Here is a 12,234-nt window from a genome sequence, read left to right as displayed (position 1 = left end):
CTCCCCCCTGCTGTGTATGTATGTGTGTATGTATGTGTGTGGCTGTGTGTGTGTGTATGTGGTTGTGGGTGAGGCTGTGTATATGGGTATGTGTGTAGCTGTGTGTATGTGGCTGTAGCTGTGTGTGTATGTGTGGAGGGAGAGGGGCTGTGTGTGTGTGTGACAGTGGAGGTTCTGTTGATGGCAGCTCTTCTGTTGGACTCCCCTCTCTGCCAGGATGCCGCTACCATGGAGTCACTGCTGCCTCTGGAGAGACCCTTCCTGACCCACTTGACCCTACCTGCTCCCTCTGCACCTGCCAGGTGAGGCGGCCCCTTTAGGGCCTTGGTAACCTTTCCTCCCTTGATTCTTCTCTCTGGCCAGGAAGAGGCTGTCTCCTCCACTCAGATGGCAAGTGCTACACTCTGCCCTTCACATCTCATGGGACAGGACTGGGCTCAGGTGTCCCGGGCCAAGGGAGGGTGTTTGGGCCCCTGCAGGCTCAGTAGGGGCTCCAGCCCTGGGGAAATGTGCAGTCCAGTTGAGGGTGTGATGGACCTCTCTCCCCCAGGAAGGTTCCATGCGCTGCCAGAAGAAGCCATGTCCCCCAGCTCTCTGCTCCCAACCCTCTCCAGGCCCCTGCTTCTGCCCTGTTTGCCACAGTGAGCTGCCTTCCTCATGCCCGGCCCCCACACCCTTCCCCACCTCTCCCTCCCCCTTCCCTTCCTGCCAGGCCTAAGGTTGGGCCGAGCAGGGCAGGGTGGTACAGGCCTCCCACGCAGGAGGTATGTCCCCCACAGGCTGCGTCTCTCAGGGCCGGGAGTACCAGGATGGGGAGGAGTTTGAGGGACCAGCAGGCAGCTGTGAGTGGTGTCGCTGTCAGGTATAGCAGGAGGTGGGGGGTGTGGAGTGACGGCTGTACCATAGCACCTCTGGGCCCCAGCCTAGGCAGCAAGCCAGTGTCCCTGCATCTCCTACAGGCTGGCCAGGTCAGCTGTGTGCGGCTGCGGTGCCCACCCCTTCCCTGCAAGCTCCAGGTCACCGAGCGGGGGAGCTGCTGCCCTCGCTGCAGAGGTATGGCCACCTCCAGCCCTACCCCTTGCTTCAGCCCCTTGGCCCTGTGTCTCTCTGTCCACCCCGCCTCCCTCCCCTCAGCCAGCTCTTCTCCCACCTCCCTGCCCCCGCAACTGGCCCTTGCATACACCCTTGCCACCTTCAGCTTCTCCTACCTCTCCCTGTCCCGGACTGCCCAGACCATCCCTCTTCCAGGTGCTGGTTAGAGTTCCCTCAAAGCTGCCTGTCTTGGGCTGGGTGCAGAGGCTCACACTTGCAATCCCAGCACTTTGGGAGGCCAAGGTGGGAGGATCACTTGAGCCCAGGAGTTTGAGGCTGCAGTGAGCTGCATTTGCACCACTGTGCAGCCTGGGCAACAAAGAAGACTCTGTCTAAAAAATAAAACAAAAAGCTGCCCCTCTTCCTAACCACACCCCATTCATCATCATCATCATCATCATCATCATCATCACCATCATCATCATCATCATCACCATCATCATCATCAAGATACCTGACATTCAGTGAGCAGATAGCATGTGCCAGGCCCTGAGCACTTTACGTGTATTATCTCATTTAATCAGCACAACAACCTTACCAGATAAGTACTCTTAGTCCTCCTATTTTACAGATGAGAAAGTGGAGGTACAGAGAGGTAGAGGAGGTGGCAGAGTCAAGATGGACACTTGGACCACCTGGCTCTGTACTTGAGCCTTTCTTAGCCTGCCCACTGCCCCCCTCGCCCCACACCCTGCCCAGTGTGGTGGTGTTTCTACAGAACCACAGAGCTGTCATAGCATTTCACTTGCTCTGGGAGGGAGGCAGGACAGAGGAAATCCTCATTTAACAGATGAGGAGACTGAGGCCCGGAGAGACTGAGTTACCTTGGGCACATGGTTAGCAATGGAGCCATTCACCTGGTCCACATGCATTTATGACACAGCTGCTGCATGCCAGATACTGTGGCCAGTGCGAGCTGCACTGGGCAGTACCTGCTGCCTGGAGCTTGGTCTTGAGAGCAGGTAGGAACAGAACAGGATTAGAACCCAGGTGTTCTGAACCCCTCCCAGTGCCTTTCCCCTCCACAACAGACAGGAGTTCTGCCCCATCCCACCTTCCCGCCATATCCCTGCAAACCCACTCCTGGCGCCACATGCCTAGCTGACCACTGAGGGTGGGCGCCAGGGGCAGATGTCCAGATCTCAACCTCCAAGCTCATCCCTGCCCACTTTGCACCACAGGCTGCCTGGCTCATGGGGAAGAGCATCCCGAAGGCAGTAGCTGGGTGCCCCCCGACAGTGCCTGCTCCTCCTGTGTGTGTCACGAGGGCGTCGTCACCTGTGCACGCGTCCAGTGCATCAGCTCTTGCGCCCAGCCCCGCCAGGGGCCCCATGACTGCTGTCCTCGATGCTCTGGTACTGGAAGCCTGGGGCGGGAGGGGAAAGGTGAGGAGGGAGCCCTGGGCCCACACCTCCCTGCCTCTGCTGGGCCAGGTGGCAGAGACAGGCAGTTGGAGAAGTGGCCTCCGTCCTTGTGCACACCCCACTCCCTGGGGTCAGGGGGAGGCTGGAGACAGAGGACTCCACCCCAGCCTCGCTGCCAGCCTGAAGGCCCCCTGGTCCCGTTCTGCTCTCACTCCACCCCAAAGACTGTGAGCATGAGGGCCGGAAGTACCAGCCCGGGGACAGCTTCCAGCCTGGGGCAGACCCCTGTGAAGTGTGCATCTGCGAGGTAGGTGAGGGCACAGTGGAGGGGCTGGGGCACCTCGAGGGATGGGGAGTGGGCAGCATGGGATGAGGCCCAGCCAAGCTGGTCACTGCATGGAGCGGGCACTCTGGGGGCCAGAGGAGTGTATCCCTGTGGCCAGGAGACAAGGCAGGGTTGGGGCCAACAGGGTGGGGAGGTCTGGGTTTAGACAAAGAGCGCAGGTTCCAAGTGTGCAGGAGGTCATGGGTGGCCCCCCTGGCTACAGTGCAGGGCGGGTGTGTATGGCCGGAGAGCCACCTGGGACGTGGCCAGGGGTCATATTGTGGAGATTCTATTTGCAAGGCCATGGAAGGGCTTGGAGCAGGCAAATGACATCACAAGTCAGGGTACTAAGCCATGGGCCTGGGGAGGAGGATGGCATGAGCCTGCCGGAGGATCAAAGGTCACATGAGGGCTCAGGCCCAAGTGACTGAAAGGAGAAGGAGAGACGTCATCTCAGAGACTAGGGCATGGGGTGAGGAGCACGTCTAGAAGACACCGAGTCTCTCTTTAGCCGTGAGTTCAGGGCCCAAGACGTGTCCCGGGAGAGGCTGCAGCAGGCAGAGGGAGGGGCCGGAAGTCCCGGCCAAGGGCAGCTCTGGGTTTTCGTGGCCCAGGACCCACCGCTGCTCACTCATTCTTCTAGCCACAGCCTGAGGGGCCTCCCAGCCTTCGCTGTCACCGGCGGCAGTGTCCCAGCCTGGTGGGCTGTCCCCCCAGCCAGCTCCTGCCCCCTGGGCCCCAGCACTGCTGTCCCACCTGTGCCCGTGAGTCCAGGGATGTGGGGGTAGATGAGATACGAGTGTAGGGCTGCCACTCCCCGCCGCCCTTCCTCACCAGTCCCAGCCCCAGATTTTTCCTGACTCCAGTGGACTGTTCTGGAACCCCATGCCTGGCTGGCGAGGGCTGCACCATCCCTAAGGGAACTGGGGAAGCTGACAGAGATCCTTTGCCTCTCTGCAGCTGGGTGCGGTTTGTGGAGCATCTTGGCCAGCAGGTGGCGCTGCAGGGCGACAGTTGTGCTGAGACGTGAGGACCAGGCAGGCAGCCCAGCCACAGGGGTGGGCGAGTTTTTGTTGTTGTTGTTAGAGTAAATATTTACTAAGATTGCAGGGAAAAGTAAAGAAACAGTTTTATTTTTATTACAAATATTGAAAGATGGCCAATTTCTGTCTCCTGGATTTAATACCAGCACTGAAATGATAACCTACCTTTGCAATACAGGTGAACGTTATCCTTAGATAGAAAAAACAGGCCCGGGTCGGTAGCTCACGCCTGTAATCCCACCACTTTGGGAGGCCAAGGCGGGAGGATCACAAAGTCAAGAGATCGAGACCATCCTGGCCAATATGGTGAAACCCCGTCTCTACTAAAAATACAAAAATTAGCCGGGCGTGATGGGGCATGCCTGTAGTCCCAGCTACTCGGGAGGCTGAGGCAGGAGAATAGCTTGAACCCAGGAGGTAGAAGTTGCAGTGAGCTGAGATGGTGCCACTACACTCCAACCTGACAACAGAGCGAGATTCTGTCTCAAACAAAAAAAACAAAGAAAAAACATACTTTTTTTTTTTAATGATAATCCTCCTATTTTCTCCAATTTGGTTTTTTGATTTGAGTTTTGGTTTTTTTGAGATGGAGTCTCGCTTTGTTGCCCAGGCTGGAGTGCAGTGGCACAATCTCGGCTCACTGCAACCTCTGGATTCAAGGGATTCACCTGCCTCAGCCTCCCGAGTAGCTGGGATTATAGGCATGCACCACCATGCCTGGATAATTTTTATATTTTTAGTAGAGATGGGGTTTTACCATGTTGGCCAGGCTGGTCTCGAACTCCTGACCTCAGGTGATCCACCCGCCTCAGCCTCCGAAAGAGCTGGATTACAGGCATGAGCCTCCTCGCCGACTTTTCTGTTGTTGTTGTTGTTGTTTTAATGGTGGTAAGACACTAAAATGTACGATCCTAACCATTTTTAAGTGTACAGTTTGTGGTATTAAATACGTTCATAATGCTGTGCAGTCATCCCTGCCATCCATCAGGGAGGGCTGCTCTGATCAACACTTGCTAGGGGGTGCTTCAGGGGAAGGGAAGAAGACTAACATTGATTAAGCACCTGTTGCATGCCACGGCCTGTACTTGGTGCTCTTAATAAAGTCTCTCCCTTCGTTCTCATAGTCACCCAGTGAGGGAAGTATTATTAATCTCTTTTTACAGACTAAGAAACTGAGGCTCAGAAGGTGGATTAATCTAACCTAATGAGCACAAGCACTGAGTGCTGGCATCAGGATTCGAACCCGGGATGCCTGGCTGTGTGCTTCCCTGCACTGTTGTAGCCACACTGTATTACAGAGAGCAGGAGGGAGAGCAGGCTGCAGGCTGGCCATTTTTAGTGACCTCAGGCTAAGGAAGCCACGCTTGGTCTGTTTCCAGTCACCTTGCACCCCCGCCCGGCCCCAAATAATAGCCTAGCAAAGTTTCTTTTAAAATGTGTAAACTTGACTGAATTGAAGAGAAAGAGGACTTATCCTCCCTGGAGTCAAGGTGCTGGGATATGGGTATGCTCAGGAGTTCGAGTTAGAAACCGGGGAACACGGTGCGTGGGGACAGCTGGGATTTCCAGCCCTGTGCCCCTCTTTCTCTCCCCCACTCTGGGTTCTTGTCTTCACAGAGGCTTTGAGTAACTGTTCAGAGGGCCTGCTGGGATCTGAGCTGGCTCCACCAGACCCCTGCTACACGTGCCAGTGCCAGGTGAGCCCTCCTGCCTTGGGGACTCACAGAGCCCCTCTTCTTCCTTCTCTGTGGGCTGTGGCTGCCACTCCTCTCCCGCAGCAGCTCCAGGGCTCTCCACTTGCCCTGACATTTGCCCACTTGTCCTGACTGTCACATCCTGCCTGTGCCTTACTCCTCCGCCAGCTCCCTGAGATCCACCATTCTCTACCTCTTGTGTTCACATGGGCAGGACCTGACATGGCTCTGCATCCACCAGGCTTGTCCTGAGCTCAGCTGCCCCCTCTCAGAGCACCACACTCCCCCTGGGAGCTGCTGCCCCGTATGCCGGGGTAAGTGCCCAGCCTTGGCCTCCACCCTCAGAGAGGAGCATGGGCGAAGACAGGAAGGGGAGGCATTCATGGGCCAAGCGGGCAGCCCAGGGTTTGTTTCTAGAACAGAATGCAGGGTTCATTCTTTTCTAGAAATGGAGGGGGGCTGTTCTTGAGGTGGAGAAGAGACCCATGAGGGAGGGGGAAGCTGGGATGAAGCCTAGATTCTCAAGGTCTGGCCTGATGCCTGTCAGGGGGCTCGGGATCCCCAGGCCCATGAAGAGGGCATTGCACTGCTGAGCGGGCAGCTGGCCCAGAGTGGGGTTCCAGCCTCTGGCCCTGTGGGCTCCTAGGACCCTAGAGACATCCTGAGCTCTGATGCGAGGCCTGATGTCTAATGGGCCCTGTGGATATTGGCTGAAGAAATCAGCACCATCAGGTGATAGGGACATGGAGTGAGTGCTTTCCTACCATGAAACGCTGGGTAAGCTCCAAGGAGGGAGGATGCAGCTGGAGGGACAGTGCCTGCTCATCCCATGTCTCCCTCCTCAGAATGTGTGGTGGAGGCCGAGGGCCGGAGAGTGGCAGATGGAGAGAGCTGGCGGGACCCCAGCAATGCATGCATCGCCTGCACCTGCCGTGTGAGCTGGGGTGGGCCTGGGAGGGTGGAGGATCTCACAGATGGATAAAGGGAGGAGTGTGCAACACTCCACCAGCAGATATGGGGTCTTTAAGGGGCAGGGGCATCCCTGCGCCGGGGCATGGAGCCGAAGGCTGGATTTCATTCCCCACTTGAACTGTGAAGAGTGTATTGTGGGAGGCGCAGGCAGAAGTCCATGCCCAGAGGCCCCCAGAAGCATGAGGCCAGGGACTCTGGCCCTGCAGAAAACCCCAGAACAATGATGTCTGTCCTCAGCGGGGCCATGTGGAGTGCCACCTCGAGGAGTGCCAGGCCGTCTCCTGCCCCCATGGCTGGGCGAAGGTGTCCCAGGCTGACAGCTGCTGTGAGCGATGCCAAGGTGCGCAGCCAGGGTGATGGGGGAGGGGTAAGCCAGACCTTCTAGGCATGTGGGAGGGGCAGCTGACCCTCCCAGCTCCTATCCCTTCAGCTCCCACCCAGTCCTGCGTACACCAGGGCCGTGAGGTGGCCTCTGGAGAGCGCTGGACTGTGGACACCTGCACCAGCTGCTCCTGCGTGGCAGGCACCGTGCGTTGCCAGAGCCAGCGCTGCTCACAGCTCTCGTGTGGCCCCGTGAGTGCCGCAATCTAAGGTGGTGGGGAGGGTCGGGGTGGGGGCACATGATACTGCCATCCTGGTGTGACCAGGCATCAGAGAGGGAGGCTGGGCTCCTGCAGCCTGCTGTGAGCTGGGGACAGTGCTGTTCCCAGTGCAACCACGAAGTGGTGCCCTGACCTTGCTCACAGGGAGCCTGGGAGCCAGAGTCCTGGAGATCCCTGGAGACTCCTGGGAGATGCTTGGTTTTCTGGGAGGGTCTGCGAGAGACACGGCAGGGAGGGTGGTGTGTCTGACAGTGTCTGGGGCTGAGTGCAGGACAAGGCCCCTGCCCTGAGTCCCGGCAGCTGCTGTCCCCGCTGCCTGCCCCGGCCCGCTTCCTGCATGGCCTTCGGAGACCCCCATTACCGCACCTTCGACGGCCGCCTGCTGCACTTCCAGGGCAGTTGCAGCTATGTGCTGGCCAAGGACTGCCACAGCGGGGACTTCAGGTGTGCATCCCCTGTCTCTCTTCTCCCCAACCCCTACACCCAGCCCTGCTGACCATTGGCACCTGGGACTTTCCTGCCCACAGTGTGCACGTGACCAATGATGACCGGGGCCGGAGTGGCGTGGCCTGGACCCAGGAGGTGGCGGTGCTGCTGGGAGATGTGGCCGTGCGGCTGCTGCAGGACGGGGCAGTCACGGTGAGCAAAGCCGAGGAGTGGAGGAAGGTGGATCCTGTGCTGTCCACCCATGCGCCTCGACATCACCCCTCCTCCCACCTCCTTTATCCTCCAGGTGGATGGGCGACCCGTGGCCTTGCCCTTCTTGCGGGAGCCGCTGCTGTACATGGAGCTGCGAGGACACACTGTGATTCTGCACGCCCAGCCCGGGCTCCAGGTGCGGCTCCAGGGCGAGTCTGGGTGGGCTGCCTGCTGGGAGCTTCAGTCCTGTTTAGGCCTGTGTATCTGTAGAGGGAGTGGGGATGCCAGCTACCTCCTGGCCAAAAAAGGCAAGGAGTGGGGTGCAGGGGTGTGAGGGGAGGTGGATCAGGGTCAGAGGTCTCCCCGGGCAATCAGAGGAGTTCTGAGTTCTGAGCATGATTTCTAATCTCGGCTCAGCCTCTTAATCCACCACCAGCCTCCTCTGGGCCTCAGATTTCTCCTCTGTAAAGTGGGGAATGGGAAGGGTCAGTGGCAGTGGGGAGGATGTCAGCTAAAGTCTCCTGGGGGGGCGTGTCTCAGGTTCCTTCCAACTCTCATGTGGAAGAGTAATTTGCCCCCTGCCCCCAGCAGGAAACACAACTTGTAAATTCATAGAATAAGGGTGTACACTTCTAATCCGGACCCTAATTGTGCTTTGTCCTCTGCAAGGCCCGAATGCCCATGAGAAAGTGAATCCCTGGAAGGGGGTTGCATTTCACCTGCGGCCCAGTTCAGGGATGGTGGCAGGAGAAGGTGCCCTCATGCAGAAGCTGTGGGCAGCTCCTCCTGTCATCTGTCTTTGCCCAGGGCTGGCACAGAATGTATCCACTTGGCCTTAGCCAGGGCGGTGTTTCTTCCAAGGGGAGCCTCCACCTGTCCATTCTCCTCCCCTACAGCACTGGCCGTGCTGAACACAGTGCCTGGGGCCATGATGGACCCTGGGCTTCTTAAGGCCCCTGTCCTTCCCTGCTCCCCAGTCCCAGGCCTCTCCACACAGGTGCTGTGGGATGGGCAGTCCCAGGTGGAGGTGAGCGTACCTGGCTCCTACCAGGGCCGGACTTGTGGGCTCTGTGGGAACTTCAACGGCTTTGCCCAGGATGATCTGCAGGGCCCTGAGGGGCTGCTCCTGCCCACGGAGGCTGCGTTTGGGAATAGCTGGCAGGTGAGTGGCACAGGAACCGGGGATGGGGGTTACGGGAGACGCAGCTGAGCATGAGTCTCAGAGCAACCCTCTGGCATGGAAAGCAGGGAAGGGGAGCGAAGTCACACAAGATAGGCTTTTGGGCTTTCAGGGAGGTGTGGGGGCTTCTTGCCTGTCTTGGTGCTGGACAGGTAGGGTGGCTTGTCAAAAGAGGCCTCGTTGGCTGGGCAGGGTGGCTTATGCCTATAATCCCAGCACTTTGGGATGCTGAGGTGGGCGGATCACCTGAGGTTGGCAGTTCGAGACCAGCCTGACCAATATGGAGAAACCCCATCTCTACTAAAAATACAAAATTAGCCGAGCCTGGTGGTGCATATGCCTGTAATCCCAGCTACTCGGGTGGCTGAGGCAGGAGAATCACTTGAACCCAGGAGGCGGAAGTTGTGGTGAGCTGAGATCGTGCCACTGCACTCCAGCCTGGGCAACAAGAGCAAAACTCTGTCTCAAAAAAAAAAAAAAAAAAAAAAGAAGAAGCCTTGTTACCTGAACCCCCAAGCCTTGCTTTGCCACTCACTGGCTATGTGATCTTGGACAAGTGCTGACCTACTCTGGCCTTGGTCTGTCCATCTGTAAAATGGGGACAAAAAGAAGGTAGACAGTGCTTCATTTGCTGTTCTTTTAGGGAGGTTTTGGGGACTAAAGCAAATGACTGGGTGGGAAGTGCTTTGAAGAGCACGGCATGCAGAGGCCAGCTGCCAGTGGTGCTGTCACATCAGGGCTGCTCTCCCCACCCAGGTCTCAGAGGGGCTGTGGCCCGGCCGGCCCTGTTCTGCAGGCCGAGAGGTGGATCCCTGCCGGGCAGCAGGTTACCATGCCAGGCGTGAGGCCAATGCCCGGTGTGGGGTGCTGAAGTCCTCCCCATTCAGTCGCTGCCATGCTGTGGTGCCACCGGAGCCCTTCTTTGCCGCCTGTGTGTATGACCTGTGTGCCTGTGGCCCTGGCTCCTCCGCTGATGCCTGCCTCTGTGATGCCTTGGAAGCCTACGCCAGTCACTGTCGCCAGGCAGGAGTGACACCTACCTGGCGAGGCCCCACTCTGTGTGGTGAGGGGGTGATGCCCGCTGCAGGTTGGGGGAGGGTCAGCACAGAGAAGAAGGGCAGCCCGGAGGGCTCAGGGTGGGACCAGGCCGGGTATGGCGAGTCTCGCAGGGGTGCGCACAGCAACTGGGGCAGTTTCAGGTGCCTCGGTAACCCCGCCTCCCGCTCCCCCTGCAGTGGTAGGCTGCCCCCTGGAGCGTGGCTTCGTGTTTGATGAGTGCGGCCCACCCTGTCCCCGCACCTGCTTCAATCAGCATATCCCCCTGGGGGAGCTGGCAGCTCACTGTGTGAGGCCCTGCGTGCCCGGCTGCCAGTGCCCTGCAGGCCTGGTGGAGCACGAGGCCCACTGCATCCCACCCGAGGCCTGCCCCCAAGTCCTGCTCACTGGAGACCAGCCACTCAGTGCTCGGCCCAGCCCCAGCCAGGAGCCCCAGGAGACGCCCTGAGCCAGGACAGTGCCTGATCAGGGTTCATCAGGCCAGGAGTCTCCCCTTGGCGAGCAGTTCCCACCCTGGTTAGGGCTGTGGAGAGAATGCCCTGCCTGGACACTGGAGCCTGGGCCCCTGCCCTGCAAAGACCCCCGCCATGTTGAGTCACAAGCAGTAAACTCTAGGCCTGCCCGAAGGCTTCCTTGTGTGTGTGTGCACTTCCTCCTGGTGCTGGGACAGAGGCTGGGCTGGCAGGAACACGGGGTCCAGTGATCAATGGCCGCAGAACCACAGCAGCATGCTCACTCCTTGCACCTGCATGACTGGGCTGCCCCACCCAGCCACTCCACGGTGCTGTCTGGGAAACCCTGCGGTGGGTAGAAGGAGGACCCTGGTGCCCTGGTCTTAGCAGTGTGCCCATTCTGTGTAGCAGGCATGACGCATGGCCCCATGTGGTACCTTCTGTGGATCCATGTGGGATCCTGCAGGGGCTGAGGAATGGCAGAGAAGGGGCTGCATCAGAGAATGGCCTCCCCCTTCCTTGTGGCTTGGGGATACTGAGTGTGCAGGTACCTTCTGGGCCACTCTGAGAGCTAGTGACACAGGGACCCAATGCCTGAGGTGAGAAACAGAAGCAATAGACCGCAATGCTGTGTGGACATGTACCTGCGTGTGCACACAGAAACACACACAGGAATACACACACAAACACATCCCTCAGAAACCCAGATAAGCACATGCAATGCATACCTGCCTGCCTTCACAGCCACACCCACCCTGGGCAGACATGTGGGCTGTAGACACTGACAGCGTGTAAAGACGTCACTGTAGGGAGGGAACATGGGTTTTGAGATAGAAAAAGTCCAGAATTCAAGTTTTCTTTGCCGCCTACCAGCTCTGTGTCCTTGGTGTTTTAGGGACCTTGGTCATGAGGTCAGGGGACTCCATCCTCATTGCTCCCTGCTATTCCAACAGGGAGTGAAGGGCTTTGTGCTCGGGCAAGGACGCAAAAGAGTGCCAGGTTGAATTGGAGGCCACTCAGCCTGCTTGCTCTTTCATTGAGGCTGTTTTCTCTTCCGGCCAAGAGGAGGGTCTGCTCCATTCTCTCATGGAATGGGGACAAAGTAGCCAGCAGGCAAATCTGCTCACAACAGGGCAGGATGTAAAGATGGCAGAGCTCCTGCACTCAGCCCCTCTCCTGATTAGATAACTTATATGACCTGTCTATCCATCTGTGAGATGAGGATGATAGTAACAAGCGTCTGGTATGTGTCGGGGAATGAACAGTGACGCATGGACAGCACTTACTAGGTGGACAGCATGGACAAGCACATGGGCAGTGCTCGCTGGGGCAGGGCCTCTTACCACTCACCTCTTGCTGATGGACGGCCTGGGCTCCCAGGACCATGTCTTCCCAGAGGGTATCACATCCATCCATCTCCAGATGAAAAAAATGCTGCCACATGTTAAGACAAGCTATTCCTTTTTTTTTTTTTTTTTTGAGAGACAGGGTCTTGATCTGTCACTCAGGCTGGAATACAGTGGCACGATCACAGCTTACTGCAGCCTTGACCTCCCAGGCTCAATCAATCCTCCCATCTCAGCCTCCCAAGTAGCTGTGACTACAGGCGCGTGCTACCACTCCTGGCTAACTTTTTTTTTTTTTTTAGAGGTGGGGTCTTGCTATGTCACCCAGGCTGGTCTCAAATTCCTGGGCTCAAGCTGTCCTCCCACCTCATCATCCCAAAGTGGTGGAACTGCAGATGTGAACCACCACACTTGGCCTCGGAGAAGTTGCTTTCTGAGTCAGTCTTCTTACCTATAAAGTGGAGATAAT

General features: G+C 57.8%; 1 protein-coding gene across 1 annotated transcript in view; it reads left to right on the top strand.

The window, feature by feature from the left end:
- The window catches only part of KCP (kielin cysteine rich BMP regulator), a 35,012-nt gene extending 24,028 nt beyond the window's left edge, over positions 1–10,984 (top strand). The window contains exons 23-40 of the mRNA XM_054559806.2: positions 217–302; positions 551–641; positions 780–862; positions 960–1,053; positions 2,274–2,447; positions 2,681–2,763; positions 3,425–3,545; positions 5,442–5,521; positions 5,733–5,832; positions 6,364–6,452; positions 6,728–6,830; positions 6,921–7,063; positions 7,364–7,536; positions 7,620–7,731; positions 7,826–7,927; positions 8,729–8,893; positions 9,668–9,974; positions 10,147–10,984. Coding sequence (XP_054415781.1) covers positions 217–302; positions 551–641; positions 780–862; positions 960–1,053; positions 2,274–2,447; positions 2,681–2,763; positions 3,425–3,545; positions 5,442–5,521; positions 5,733–5,832; positions 6,364–6,452; positions 6,728–6,830; positions 6,921–7,063; positions 7,364–7,536; positions 7,620–7,731; positions 7,826–7,927; positions 8,729–8,893; positions 9,668–9,974; positions 10,147–10,415 — 2,375 coding nt within the window. The 3' untranslated portion in view covers positions 10,416–10,984. The remainder of the gene's footprint in view (positions 1–216; positions 303–550; positions 642–779; positions 863–959; positions 1,054–2,273; positions 2,448–2,680; positions 2,764–3,424; positions 3,546–5,441; positions 5,522–5,732; positions 5,833–6,363; positions 6,453–6,727; positions 6,831–6,920; positions 7,064–7,363; positions 7,537–7,619; positions 7,732–7,825; positions 7,928–8,728; positions 8,894–9,667; positions 9,975–10,146) is intronic.
- Positions 10,985–12,234: the final 1,250 nt, after the last annotated feature.

Source organism: Pongo abelii, chromosome 6 (genome assembly GCF_028885655.2).
Source record: "Pongo abelii isolate AG06213 chromosome 6, NHGRI_mPonAbe1-v2.0_pri, whole genome shotgun sequence".
Taxonomy (NCBI): Eukaryota; Metazoa; Chordata; class Mammalia; order Primates; family Hominidae; genus Pongo; species Pongo abelii.
This window is presented reverse-complemented; position numbering and strand designations above follow the sequence as displayed.